Genomic DNA, 13,763 nt, shown 5'->3' on the forward strand with positions numbered 1-13,763 from the left:
AGTAATTAATTACATAGTTATATCTGGCAATCAAAAAGACTTATCTATTTCTTATGCTAATAAGTAAGAAAGCGACTATATTAATTGGAATAATATCTCGATACAATATGTCACTATTGAAGAATGTTGAAGCCATCGCTTACGTAGAAAACATAAATACAAACACCAAGCTATCATAGGACTGATATGAAAGCTTCCCCTTTAGCCTCCGCTTACGCAGAGGAAATTTTTTCAATGAACGAGGAGGCAATACCCGAGAACACAAACAGTATTTGCTTCTACAGGATTAAACGTTAAGTCTATCAACCTATCTAACATCAAATTTTAAGGGGAAATATCAAAATACAATAATTTTTTGTCAGGGAAACTGAGGAGCTCTCCATTCATAAAGTTAACAATGAAACATTGAATATTATGCAGGTATGATTTGAACAACAAGCGAGTCAAAATGTAATTATCACATCAAAACAGTGATTTGTTAATAATCTGACTCAATTACCAATGCAGTTTACTTAAAGATAGACTTCATTTCATGACTTGTTGATAGAGCCACGTCTGTCATTTATACTACCAATTCACGAATACATTTTTGAAACAGAAACAAAACCGATCCATTTTTTTTAGTTATTATATGTTACTCAAATATCTGAATACGATTGTTGCCTTCATCAGCGACAACAATTTGCCCAGTAGAGAGATCCGCCAGAGACTTTGGACTATTAAATTCTCCTAAATTACCACCTTTAGTTCCTAACTTACTGAGAAACCTTCCATTCAGTTCAAATTCTTGTACTCTATGATTATTTGTGTCACATACCATCAGGCGTCCAAACTTGTTCGCTGACAAACATACGGGGTGAATTAACTCCCCGTCCCCTCCACCTCTCTTTCCAAACTTGTACTGAAAGTTTCCATTCCTGTCATAAACTTTAATGCAATGTTCAAATTGGTCCGACACTATGAGATATGTATCGTACTGGACACAGTGGATAGGATAAGTAAAAGCCCCCCGTCCACCTATCTTCATTAGAAACGTGCCATGAAGAAAAGATCTTAATGATTTTGTTACCTGTATCAGCAACAATAATGTTTCCATCACTGTCTATCCATAAACTCCGAGGAGAATTGAGCTCACTATCACGGATTTCTTTCCCACTGAAACTGCCCGCGTACTGACCCTCCCCATTAAAAATTTGGATTCTGTGGTTGCCAGAGTCTGCCACGAAAATCTTCCCATTATTATGAAATGCTATTCCCCTCGGATATTTAAACTCTCCCGCCTTCTCACCCTCCCTACCAAATGATCTTAAATAATTTCCATATTTGTTAAAAATTTGAACTCTGTGGTTGTTAAAATCAGTTACAGCTATTTCATCCCTGGCATTCACTGCTACCCCCCAAGGCTCGCAAAACATTTCTTCAGAGGAACCTTCCTTTCCGAAAGACAGCACGGCTTTGAACTGAAATCGTTTCACTACTACACTAAAAGGGCTGTTTTGAACATGTTCTCCGTTTACCTTTACTGTTACTTTAAACCTTCCTAAAACCCTGGGAAAATAACTGATCTGATAGAGTCCATCTTTGTTGTCCTCTATTTGCACTTCCGTCACACATTTTCGTCCATGCTCGTCCATGATCTCCACCGTTGCGTGATCATCTTCATTGTAACACTGTCTTCGTTCGGCGTCTCTTGTAGTTAAAGTAAACTGCGCTATATAGTTAAGAAATCCTTCTTCAAGTCCTTTACCTTCAGCAACGGACTGGTTTGCTTTTGTTTGGTTTACTGCTCGCAAAGATCCAATTCCTTCGCCTTCAATAGTGTTCCGCAGCTTATGATTCTCCACAAAAGCTAAAAAAGGAGGTTTTTTTAGGTCGCGGTCCACTTGTTGGTTTTGATCATCTCGCTGAAACATTGTCTCAAATGGTTTCATCAGTCGAACGACTTCGACGTTTGTACTTCGTATCATCAGTTTATCAGCTTTCTTCAGCGATGATTCGATTAACTCAATTTGAGATTCGATCTCCGTTTTTAGCCCTGTAATAATTTCGAGCGATTTCCTCGTTTCTTTTTCCACTGCTTCATACATGGCTTGTTTCTTCGCTTCAACAGTTGCAAGCAAATTGTCCACAAACCCCTGTATTTCCCGCTTCAAGTCTTCTCCTGTTTTAATCATTTTTGCATGATCCACATCGAGTTGTCGTGCAATGTTGATTTTTGCTTGTAAATCACTCTTCTTTGCTTCTATCAGTGATTTCATTTGGATCTTTTGTTTTTCAGCTTCTTCGTCTAAGTGCACCATAGCGTGACCCACATGATCCAACAAGACACAGCTTTGGCAAGCCGCCGTAGTACAATTCTTGCAGAAGTATTTCAGTTCTTCTTTCTCGTGCCGCTGTTTTGAGCAGTACATGGGTCGTGTCATCACATCCTCGAAGTCCTTTTCTTGAAAATCTTTAAGCGCTAGAATACGGTGATCTCTGTTGTTTCGCATGATGTTGTGTCCAATGACGCATTGTTGGCAATAAAATATGCAACACTGGAAACAATAAGATGTCTCAGAGCTTTTCTTGTCGCAATTTCCACACTGTACTTGACTGTTTTCACATTCTTTAATGGCTAACACATCAATCAGGCCGTTCAGGTAAAAACTGGTTGGTAGATCTTTCAGATCGCCACTTTCCGGCACTTTGTTGAGAGCTTGGCATTTCGGACATCTGATTGTGTCTCGGCCATGACTTGATCTGTGCCATTGCTGCAAGCACTGCAGGCAGAAACTGTGTAAACATTGGAGCTGTTTTGGATCCATGTATATGTTAGTACACACAGGACATGACACTTCTTCACGAAGATCATGTAGCAACGATTTGATATCCATTTTGTTCGTCAAATGTGAGCGAGGAGAGTAACTATTTGGCAGAAATCAATAAAAATCAGCTTGAAACAATGAACTTGCGATGATCTTTTTTTAGCTTTTCTTAGAACTAGCTCCTTATTATCATAATGGGTTTAGCTCAGTCAACCAATCATGTACCGGAGATGTTTGGTTTATATCAGACTCTTTTATCCAGTGTTGTGACCTTGATATTATTGAAACGCTGATTAAACCAAAACACAAATCTCTTAATGAATTGTCTGCGTTCCAGACTAACCACAACACCAATTTCTGAAAACAACGACACGAAAAATTTACCTCTGACTCTTTTCGAGTTGTTAAGGAAAATGTCAAATCATTCTTAAAACGCCTAAAGGATTAAGCTACGAGTCTGCGCACAAGCCTCTAAAGTTATCTCTGAAATGTGTTGTCTCTATTGTCCTCCACTTCAAGCTGTATCACTGTTATAGCCGATCAATCATGTGTTGTTTTGGTCTCGTAACGACGAGCAGCCTCTCAATGGCTGCACTTTGCGATGGGTGCGAGAACCTCTCCAGATCACTCGCACGCTCGCATCCCTCGCTGTTTCGAAACCCACGGGCTTCGTCGGTGATTTCACAGTGCTAATGAAAGTCTGCTCACACCATACAGTGAAATGGGAACTCAACTTTTTTTTCAGATTTATTGTTTACAAGGAGGAACATATGTTTTCCAGCGCCGCAGCCGCTAGCTTAAAAAGTGAGGCAAGTGCTTTGTCTGATCGAAATTTCTCATTAAGCAAACCTGAGGGCTCGTTTATCGTAGTTTAGAAGTGATTTGGACTCTGAAAAATTTAAGTATCGAACGGCTAACCTTTCTTAAACTCCCAACTGACTAATTTTCAAATAAACATTAAAATAGCCCTTTCATCAACTTCAACAAATTTAATTTGACCCATCAAGTGTTAGTGAAACGAATGAGCACACTTCTAGAACAGTTGCGCTGAACATAAATATCAAATATAAACTGAGTTCAAAATTTCAGATACTGTTTTTGATCTTGAAATGATCCGTGTATCCTTTTAATTGTAAGTAATTAAATTTTTCTCGCGATGGAGTTTTGTATCGCATTTACTCGTTTCAAATATAAATTTATTTGTGCTAGAAGCTATTTACTGAGCTACATGCTATACACAGTAAAATCCGTCAAATCGACTTTAGTTTTGTCGTATGCTTGTCTTCCTCCCTTGTGTGTACGTTTGAGAAACTAAGACGCAGTCTTTCTAAAAGCGGTCCAGTGCAATATGGCAAAATAAGTTTCTTCTGAGCGAAAATTGCTTCAGCGCTCAAACGCCAGTTTTTAACAACACCGAATATCAAATATGGCACGAATTGCCGAGCTCGTCTTTTCACAAAATTCTCGTGCGAGGTGTTGTTTTGCTTCACATATCATGTTTAGATCAACCCTTTTTGAGAACAAATAACATAAATTTTGTTCTTTTAACGGTTTTTTCCAATTTTTTTTGTTTCACCCACTTTGACGCTACTGGCGCAATGTCCTGAAATATGCAACTTTTTATCTCAGCTCAGCGCAAAATTCCAACTTCTTCCCCACGATATCTTTATCCAGACTGGCTAAAATAGGGTAAAATATATTTAACCAGAACACATAGTAAATCAACCAGGTAAAATAGTTTTCGATTTTTTGGTGCAGAATCCAAATAATCCAAACCGTCACAAATGTCACTATTGACAAACTAGAGGAATTTCAACTTACCAAAATAATTGTTTGAAACTTGCATTGCGTAATTTTATTATTTCGTGCATGAACAGTCTTCAACCATTTGAGAGTTTCTTAATCAAACTTGATTTGGTGTCTCTTGAGTTAGATGGGATTTCAAAATGCTTGCACATTTCCCTGAGCATCTTAACCTTGAAAAATGAAAGTCTGTTTTCAAATGCCATTTCGCAAAGGTTGTAGACATGCATCATACATCACTAGACGCTTGACACTAATTTCAGACTGTATGGCTACACTGGATTTCTCGAGCATTTCTTCATCTGTTAGCGAGGCATACTCTTCAGCCAGCTCTTCACTATCGTCAGGCTCGTCGCCATGGCTGGAGGTTTCCTTACCACCTGATTGCTTTCTCTTCGCAGAGACTCGCGAAAAAATCCCTGGATTTGAAGCTTTGAAAGCCATTCCATTTTACTAAACGTTCATGTGTCATCGGTGTTGCGAGCATTGCGCATATCGTTAGCTACTTGTGCGGGATCTTCCTTTCTCCCTGTTCGGTTGTGGTTTCAATTTGAACTGGAGGCATGACTTTCTTTTAGAATCCAGTGAAATCCTCTGGAGGCGCTGAGAGCCAATAGATTCGTAACTGGTCATACACGCCGCTCCGTACCGTCTTCACTGGGCTGTGATTTGCAGTCACACTTCGAAGAGTTTCCAAGAAATTCTTTTGAGCACGAGGGATGGGGATATTTGAAGATGCCACTGACATCATCGACTCTTCCATAGTGCGTAGTCGTCTTATCCATCTCTTGCGCTGAGATTGGGAGAAACAGTTTTTCTTCGCTGTGGCAGGTAGCTTCTTGAGGACAAAATATGATTTCATTCCATGCAATTAGCTTACCAGCTCCAATTTTAAAAGCCTTCCACATTCGAAGTCTGCCAAAATTGTGCGTTGTGCTCAGTGAAATTAGGGATCTTCTTTAACTTTATAGTTATATTCTTGTCGTTCATGCAGAATACTCCTGCTGTCGTTCCTCGAACTGGTCTTTTTTTTGGGGCAGTCTGCATGCCTCGATCCGCCAAAATATCATAACCTTTGTTGCAGTAACGTTTGACGGCGGCTTTCATCGGGCATAAAATCCTATCGCAAATATCCTTACCGTGCTGTGGTTCCGAAAAATCATATCTCACAACGTCAATTCCCTTGACTACTTCCGACGTCTCGGAGGCCGCTAAACGGACTGCTGTTGTGACAACAACCGGCGTCATCTGATCTTAATCTACGCCTTTTTATGGCAGTCATGAGTTGCTCTTGAACGAGAGAACAGCGAACCAATCCTAGCTACAACTGTTCAACAGGTGAGCGTAAGAGGAGACTTCAAGCTTCCCGCCTTTCTTGAAAATGACACTGCAAATATGCCAATTTATGCCTCTCTTTGCAAACCACTCTGTTTGCTTCTCGCGAAACTTTATTTCCAAAAACATTTCATTGCCTTGTCAGATAATACAAGAACTTCGTCTTCCAGAAGAGAAAGCAGGATGCTTTGCTTGTATTATTCCTGATTGTGGGCGCGCAGAATGTGCGCCTTCCACTCTTTGACTTTCTCTTCAGCGACAAGTCCATTATGTCGAAGATCATCCTCCTCTTTATTATTTATCTTGGAGGAATACTTTCCAATGGCAGAATGAATTTCCTGAATAGCCTCCTTCAGTGCCTTACAGTCGTTACATGAAATATTAAGGTCGTGGCCACAACCCGTGCAATAATCAGAGTCAGCAGGATCGCTCAGGGCGAATGTAGTGCAGTGGTCGGGACAATTGTCTTACGCTTTGCAGTTATCTTGATAGGCCGTCTTCAAGTATAACTTAGCCTCTTTCAACCTTGTGCACGTTTGCGCACATTACTCGATCCTTGTTTGCCCCCACTTCTTTGAATTCGTCTGAAATATTGTGAAGTGCTTCAAAACCATCGACGTCATCTACCGCCTTGTTATCAAGACCTTTAAGAGATTTTCTTTGGGACGCTTCCTAAACTTCCAAAAGGCGCGACTCATCGACGAATCAAGGTACTGGTTAGTGATTGTCATCTTGCAATGGTACGCACTATGTTTGGCATCACTAGTTCTTTACCACTTTCAAGCTTGAGTTTTCGGCCTCCAAATGCCACATCCTGATGTAAATTCCAGAAAGTGATCCAACTGAACTTTATCTGATCGAACTCGATGCTGTGGTATCTTTGCTACTGGGATACCGGGGCCTCCAGAAGAACTGTGCACTCTGGCTTTTTTTATTTGCCCATCACTGATAATTTCAAAAGATCGATGAAGAGCCTTCAACTTGCTTGCTTAAAACTTATTGGCGTATATACTAAGGATCTGTGTCTTAAGCATATTAATTGGCACTCTCCTCTAGGCCGCGACTAACGCCCCTAGACCAGGGTCAACAGTCGTGTCGTTCACTTTTTCTCCCTGGAGAGCTTGGAGCAGCTTCTCTCCATCATTTGGTGCTATGACATTGCAAACCAACCTGCATGCCTCTGTAGCTTTACAAACAAATTCTTCTCACTCCACATCACTACAAGCATCCCAGCTTTTCAGCTGATGTTGCAGCTGGTCAATTTTTTTTTAGCACTGATACCTCTGCAAGCTTTTCCATTGGAGAATTAAAAACCTGAACGGAAGAATGGAAATTGTTCTTTACCGTCAGGTGTGATTCTTCTTCTTTACTACTTTCCAATTCACCAGTGGACTTAACCGAGGACTGTGTCTGCCTGAGCATGGATAACGTCGATTCCTGGTGTTGACGGCACTTCCTCGTGGGCGTAAAGAGCTGCCACGGCAAATTTTTTAGGAGCCCCGTAAAAAGAACGTTATAGAAGAGGTTAATCACGAGAAGTCACCGCCATTACTTTCCCTCCTCCAATTTATCTCCAAACAGTCTCGTCCACCTATATATGTTCCCCTCTTTTTGTCTTTACTTGTCCGGCAGTTTATTCTAATTTTTCACGGTCATTCCTCCTTCATTTCTCCTATCTCCCTCCGGCTTCATCTGTCTATGTCCGACAACATTCCGTCTATAAGTTTCAATTTAATTCTCTCCGAGCTCAATCTCGTACCATTCGATATCTCAAGTTTACATATGAGGATTTAGTGAGCTGCTTGAGTCGCTACCGGCCTTATCCTCTACATCCGAAGCCCAGGCCGACTCCCTAAAGGTAGCTTTAAGTCTCTTCCGGCAATTACTGCAAATCATATCACTGGAAGAAGAAATATACTATTTAAAGCTTTTATCGAAATGTCTGTTAGCAATCATACACAGTATTTGGCTACACTATCAAAACTTCCTCAAGACACCCCGGGGCAAGCTCATTCCTAGCATTTATCATAGTCTTCTCTCTTTTCTCGCCCCAGGGGCATGACTGACGAAACACGGAGTACGAGGCTGCCCTAGGCAAATGTCGTCACTTAGTCCTGTTGTAAAACTGAGTACTTTTTCGTTCTTTCTTCTGCTGCGATCATTCTACAAACGGATTTGTTTACAACACAATCGCATTTTGTACGTCTTAATAAGGTTTGAGATATGATACTAAGGCACGAGCCCATGACTGGGCTAATAGATATTATCTAACACTATTTTCAAAGAGAAAACACCGAAAATGCGGGAGATGTGAATTTGGTTCTCCAAAAAATACAACAAGGATAACTTCGTAACTGACCCACCTGATCAAATCGGGACAACCATTCCATGAAATTTCAGGATTTCTCTCGCCATTTTGAGATTGACTATATCCCTATTTTTTATCGCTTTACTACCGCCTTGGTGGGTGGAGTATTGGCAGGGCCTTCCCTGAATCCAGTACCTCCACGACATGTCTTGGGCATATCATCATTTCGTTAAGCTTTGAAACTGGCAATTCAAAAAGCCCACTCTTGCTAAAATGAGTTCATGTTCAGTTAGCGTTTCGCGAAATAAATGACAAGAGCTCAGATGGCTTACAATTGACTTATTGCAATCTCCAAGGCTCACGGACTGTGTAATACCTCTTGAGCTACCACATGTTCCTCTATAATTCGAAAAGTACAACAAAAAGTATGGAGTCCCCATCTTGTTGTTCGCAACTCGTAAACCAAATCATTACTAAGATTTCTTGTAAATTAAATTGCTTTTCTCAGGTTAAGGCGGCTTCTTAGAACAATTTAAAAAATTGAATATCCATCCGAGTTTAAACGATGCCTCCTAACAGATCTATAATGGTTACTACTTTTACATGACAGACGATTTTGAAAAAGTAGCGGGTTAAGGTATTTTTCTAAATTTACGCAACTACATGGGAGTAAAGTTATTGCAAACGAACTGCGTAATTGAATTTGAGTGACAAAAAATTCACAGGAAAATTTCTGTACCGTTCTTTACACCTGTAGGGAAATAGATCAATCTTCCATCATTCTGTTTTATGTAGTTTTCATCGACAAATATCTTTTTTTCTGATGATTTTATGAGAACTTACAGTTTAAGACTACAAAAGAGGGGCCCTTTTCATTTTTCTTTACTTAATGGTGTTTTCTCCTATTGCAAGTCATAAAAACGCTTTTATGGACTCAAATCACTCGTCAAACATAAGTTGGTCGTATAAGTTTTGTTTATTTTTTAGACCGCTCCATGTGCATTGTTGGGTCGATTTTTCGAAAATGCGCGCGATTTGTTGGCCGGCTATTCTAGAAGTTCGCCGAAACCATAACATGTTTTAATATTTCTATGCTCTTCTACCCTATTTTAGCCAGTGTATATATAAAAATATCGTGGGATAGAAGTTGGAATTTTGCGCTGAGCCGAGATAAAAAGTTACATATTTCAGGTCATGGTGGTCTGTCATACAAATAGAAATTGCAGTGACAAAAACCGCCAAAAAAAAAAAAAAACAAAACGATTATGCTCTTTGTTCTCAGAAAGGGTAGATCTAAATGTGCGGAGCAAAACAAACCCTGAACTAGAATTTTGTAAAAAAAAAAAACCAACTCGGCTATTTGTGCCATTTTTGATATTCGGTGTTATTAAAAATTGGCGTTTGAGCGCTGAATCGATTTTCACTCAGAAAAATATTATTTTGCTATATTTGAAAAAACCAGGGTGGTTTCGATCACTTTTAGACTAAGATAGATTCCTGGGCAAAGTTTGAAAGAAATTGATTTTTCGACCCGAAACACACTGGACTGCTTTTAGAGAGACTGCGTCCTGAGTGTGTGTCCACGAAAAATTATGACCAGATTCCATGTCGTATAGTCACGCGTGACACCCACTCAGGACGCGTCCTCTTAACTGAACAACATATCAAAAAGGGGAAGATGTCGTGATAGCATTTTTTTCCATTCACGATTTATCAGGAAAGGGGGAGAGGGGGAAGGAAAGTGAATACTTTCATCATAACTCTACACCCGCTTTCCAAAACAAATACGGTTTTCAAAAAAAATGTCTGAAATTCTGAAAATGGATATATAAAAAAAATCAACTTCTGTTTCAAGACACACGATTACACAAAGTTTATTCTCGTTACATCGAAGTAATTAATTACATAGTTATATCTGCTAATCAAAAAGACTTATACAAAACATTCGTTAATAAGTAATAAAGCGACTACATTAATTCGAATAATATCTCTACAATATGTCAATATTGAAGAATATTGAAGCTAAAGCTTACATAGAAAACATAACTACAAACATTTTTTGGAGATCTAGAGCAATTAATTTTCAAATTATCATGTATTGCTGACGCTTCCTCTAAACTATTCCATGAACTTAGATTAAATGCACTTCTTTGGTATAACTCGTTCTCTTAGTATCTAGCAAGGCATTATCTTCATACCTAGCTATCATTTCTTTATGATAAAAAGTAGCACCGGTCTAAGTATATGATTACGATCACTATGTGTAAATATTACTTTTCGAACGTGCTGATTGGTTAGGTCGTGGGTATTCACCCAAGAACCATTTGCTTTCGAACAGCCGAAAAGTAATATGACGTCTTCGCCTTTCGCCTCCGTTTACGTAAAGGAAATTTTATCGATAAAAGAGGCGGCAATACCCGAGAACACAAAAGTTACACAGTACCTGCTTCAACAGAATTTAACGTTAAGTTTGTCAACCCATCCGACCTCAAATCTTAGAGAGAGAAATATCAAAATACAATCATTTTTTAACAGGGAAACTGACGAGCTCTGTACTCATAAAGTTAGAAATAAAACATTGAATATTATGCGGCAGGATCTGAACATCAAGCAAGTCGAAATGTAGTTATTACATCAGAAGAGTATTATGTTAATTATCTGACTAAATTACCAACGGGGTTGACTAAAAGATAGACTTCATTCTACACACTTGTTGATAGAGCCACGTCCGTCATTTTTACTACTATTTCACCAATACATTTTTGAAACAGAAATCAAATCAATTTTCTTTACTGATTATATTTTACTCAAATATCTGAATACGATCGTTTCCATCATCGGCGACAACAATTTGCCCATTAGAAAGATCCGCCAGAGACCTTGGACCATTGAATTCTCCTAAATTGCCACCTTTAGTTCCAAACTTACTGAGAAACCTTCCATTCAGTTCAAATACTTGTACTCTATGATTATATGAGTCACATACCATCAGATGTCCTGACTTGTTCACTGACAAACATTCGGGATAATAAAACTTCCCGTCTCGTTCGCCTTCCTTTCCAAACTTGTACTGAAAGTTTCCGTCCCTGTCATAAACTTTAATACAATGTTCATTTCTGTCCGACACTATGAGATATGTATCGTACTGGACACAGTGGATGGGACAAGTAAAAGCTCCCTGTCCACCTATCTGCATTAGAAACGTGCCATCAGAAGAAAAGATCTTAATCATTTTGTTACCTGTATCAGCGACAATAATGTTTCCATTACTGTCTACCGATAAGCCCAAAGGAGAATTAAGCTGACTATCAAGGTTTCCTTTCTCACCAAAACTGCTCACGTACTGACCCTCCCCACTAAAAATCTGGATTCTGTGGTTATTCCGGTCGGCCACGTAAATATTCCCGTTATTATGAAATGCTATTCCCCTCGGATATTTAAACTCTCCCGCCATGTGACCTTCCCTACCGAATGATCTCAAGTAATTTCCATTCTTGTTAAAAATTTCAACTCTGTTGTCAAGGGAATTAGTTACAGCTATTTCATCCCTGGCATTCACTGCTACTCCCCAAGGACTCTTTCCGAAAGACAACACGGCTTTGAACTGAAATGGTTTTACTATTATAGTAAAAGGGCTGTTTTGAACATGTTCTCCGTTTACCTTTACTGTTACTCTAAACCTTCCTAAAACTCTGGGAAAATAGCTGATCTGATAGAGTCCATCTTTGTTGTCCTTTATTTGCACTTCCGTTACGCATTCTCGTCCATGTTCGTCCATAATCTCCACCGTTGCGTGATCATCTTCATTGTAACACTGTCTTCGTTCGGCGTCTCTTGTAGTTAAAGTAAACTGCGCTATATGGTTAACAAATCCTTCTTCAAGTCCTTTACCTTCAGCAACGGACTGGTTTGCTTTTGTTTGGTGTGCTAATCTCAAAGATCCAATTCCGTCGCCTTCAATAGTGTTCCGTAGCTTACGATTCTCAACAAAAGCTAAAAAAGGAGGGTTTTTTAAGTCGAGGTCCACTGGTTGGTTTTGATCATCTCGCTGAAACATTGTCTCTAATGATTTCATTAGGAGAACGACTTCAGCGTTTGTACTTCGTATCATCAGTTTATCAGCTTTCTCCAACGATAATTCGGTTAAGTCAATTTGACGTTCTATCTCCGTTTTCTGCCTTGCAATAATTTCGAGCGATTTCCCCGTTTCTCTCTTCACTGCTTCACAAATGGCTTGTTTCTTCGCTTCAACAGTTGCAAACAAATTGTCCACAAACTCCTGTACTTCTCGCTCCAAGTCTTCTCCTGTTTGTTTAATTTTTGCGTAATCCTCATCAAGTTGTCGTACAATGTTTCTTTTTGCTTGTAAATCACTCCTCTTTGTTTCTATCAATGAGTTCATTTGGATCTTTTGTTTTTCAGCTTCTTCGTCTAGGTGCACCATAGCGTGACCCGCATGATATAACACGACACAGCTGTGGCAAGCTGCCTTAGTACAATCCTTGCAGAAGTACTTCAGTTCTTCCTTCTCGTGCCGCTGTTTCGAGCAGTACATGGGTCGTTTCATCACATCTTCAAAGTCCTTTTCTTGAAAATCCTTGAGCGCCAGAACACGGTGATCTTTGTTGCTTCGCATGATGTTGTGTCCAATGACGCATTGTTGGCAATAAAATATGCAACACTGGAAACAATAAGATGTCTCGGAGCTTTTCTTGTCGCAATTTCCACACTGTACTTGACTGTTGTTACATTCTTTAATGGCTAACACATTAATCAGGCCGTTCAGGTAAAAACTGGTTGGTAGATCTTTCAGATCGCCACTTTCCGGCACTTTGTTTAGAGCTTGGCATTTCGGACATCTGATTGTGTCTCGGCCATGACTTGTTCTGTACCATTGCTGCAAGCACTGGAGGCAGAAACTGTGCAAACATTGGAGCTGTTTTGGATCCGTGTATATGTTAGTACACACAGGACATGACACTTCTTCACGAAGATCATGTAGCAACGTTTTGATATCCATTTTGTTCGTCAAATGTGAGCGAGGAGAGTAACTATTTGGCAGAAATCAGCTTGAAACAATGAAGCCTTGTGATAATCTCTTTTTGGCTTTTCTAGAAGTAGCTGCCAATTATCATAATGGATTTAGCTATCATGTAACGGGAAGATATTTGTTTGTCTAGGACTCTGCTATCTAGTGTTTGTTTGCATTGTGTGCGTTCCAGACTAACCACAACACCAGTTCTTAGACATAGGTATGCATAGCATGCAAGAGTTACCTTTTCGGCTGGATGGATTGAGATGGGACAGTTTGTGCACTTAATGTTTTCATTTTTGTCACTGAAAAAGTCATAAATTTCAAAAAACGAAAAAATTGCTGAAAGACAGAAAAAACCTAATTTATCTGAACTCACACAGATATTATGTCTCCTACTGTCTCTGCTGTCCAGATACTTCTAGGCAAACATATGGCATGCGTTGCCTGCAAGAATTATTTTTTCGACTGGGCGGGT

The 13,763-nt window shown here is 39.5% G+C and overlaps 1 protein-coding gene and 1 pseudogene across 1 annotated transcript; both read right to left on the minus strand.

The window, feature by feature from the left end:
- Positions 1 to 2,940, minus strand: LOC131789599 (E3 ubiquitin-protein ligase TRIM71-like; annotated as a pseudogene).
- A 7,198-nt stretch (positions 2,941 to 10,138) lies between these two features.
- LOC131789597 (E3 ubiquitin-protein ligase TRIM71-like) lies at positions 10,139 to 13,454 on the minus strand. The gene has a single exon (XM_059106753.2). The coding sequence runs from the start codon at positions 13,271 to 13,273 to the stop codon at positions 11,057 to 11,059; it is 2,217 nt and encodes a 738-aa protein (XP_058962736.2). The 5' UTR covers positions 13,274 to 13,454; the 3' UTR covers positions 10,139 to 11,056.
- Between the last annotated feature and the right edge of the window lie 309 nt (positions 13,455 to 13,763).

Source organism: Pocillopora verrucosa, chromosome 13 (genome assembly GCF_036669915.1).
Source record: "Pocillopora verrucosa isolate sample1 chromosome 13, ASM3666991v2, whole genome shotgun sequence".
Classification (NCBI taxonomy): Eukaryota; Metazoa; Cnidaria; class Anthozoa; order Scleractinia; family Pocilloporidae; genus Pocillopora; species Pocillopora verrucosa.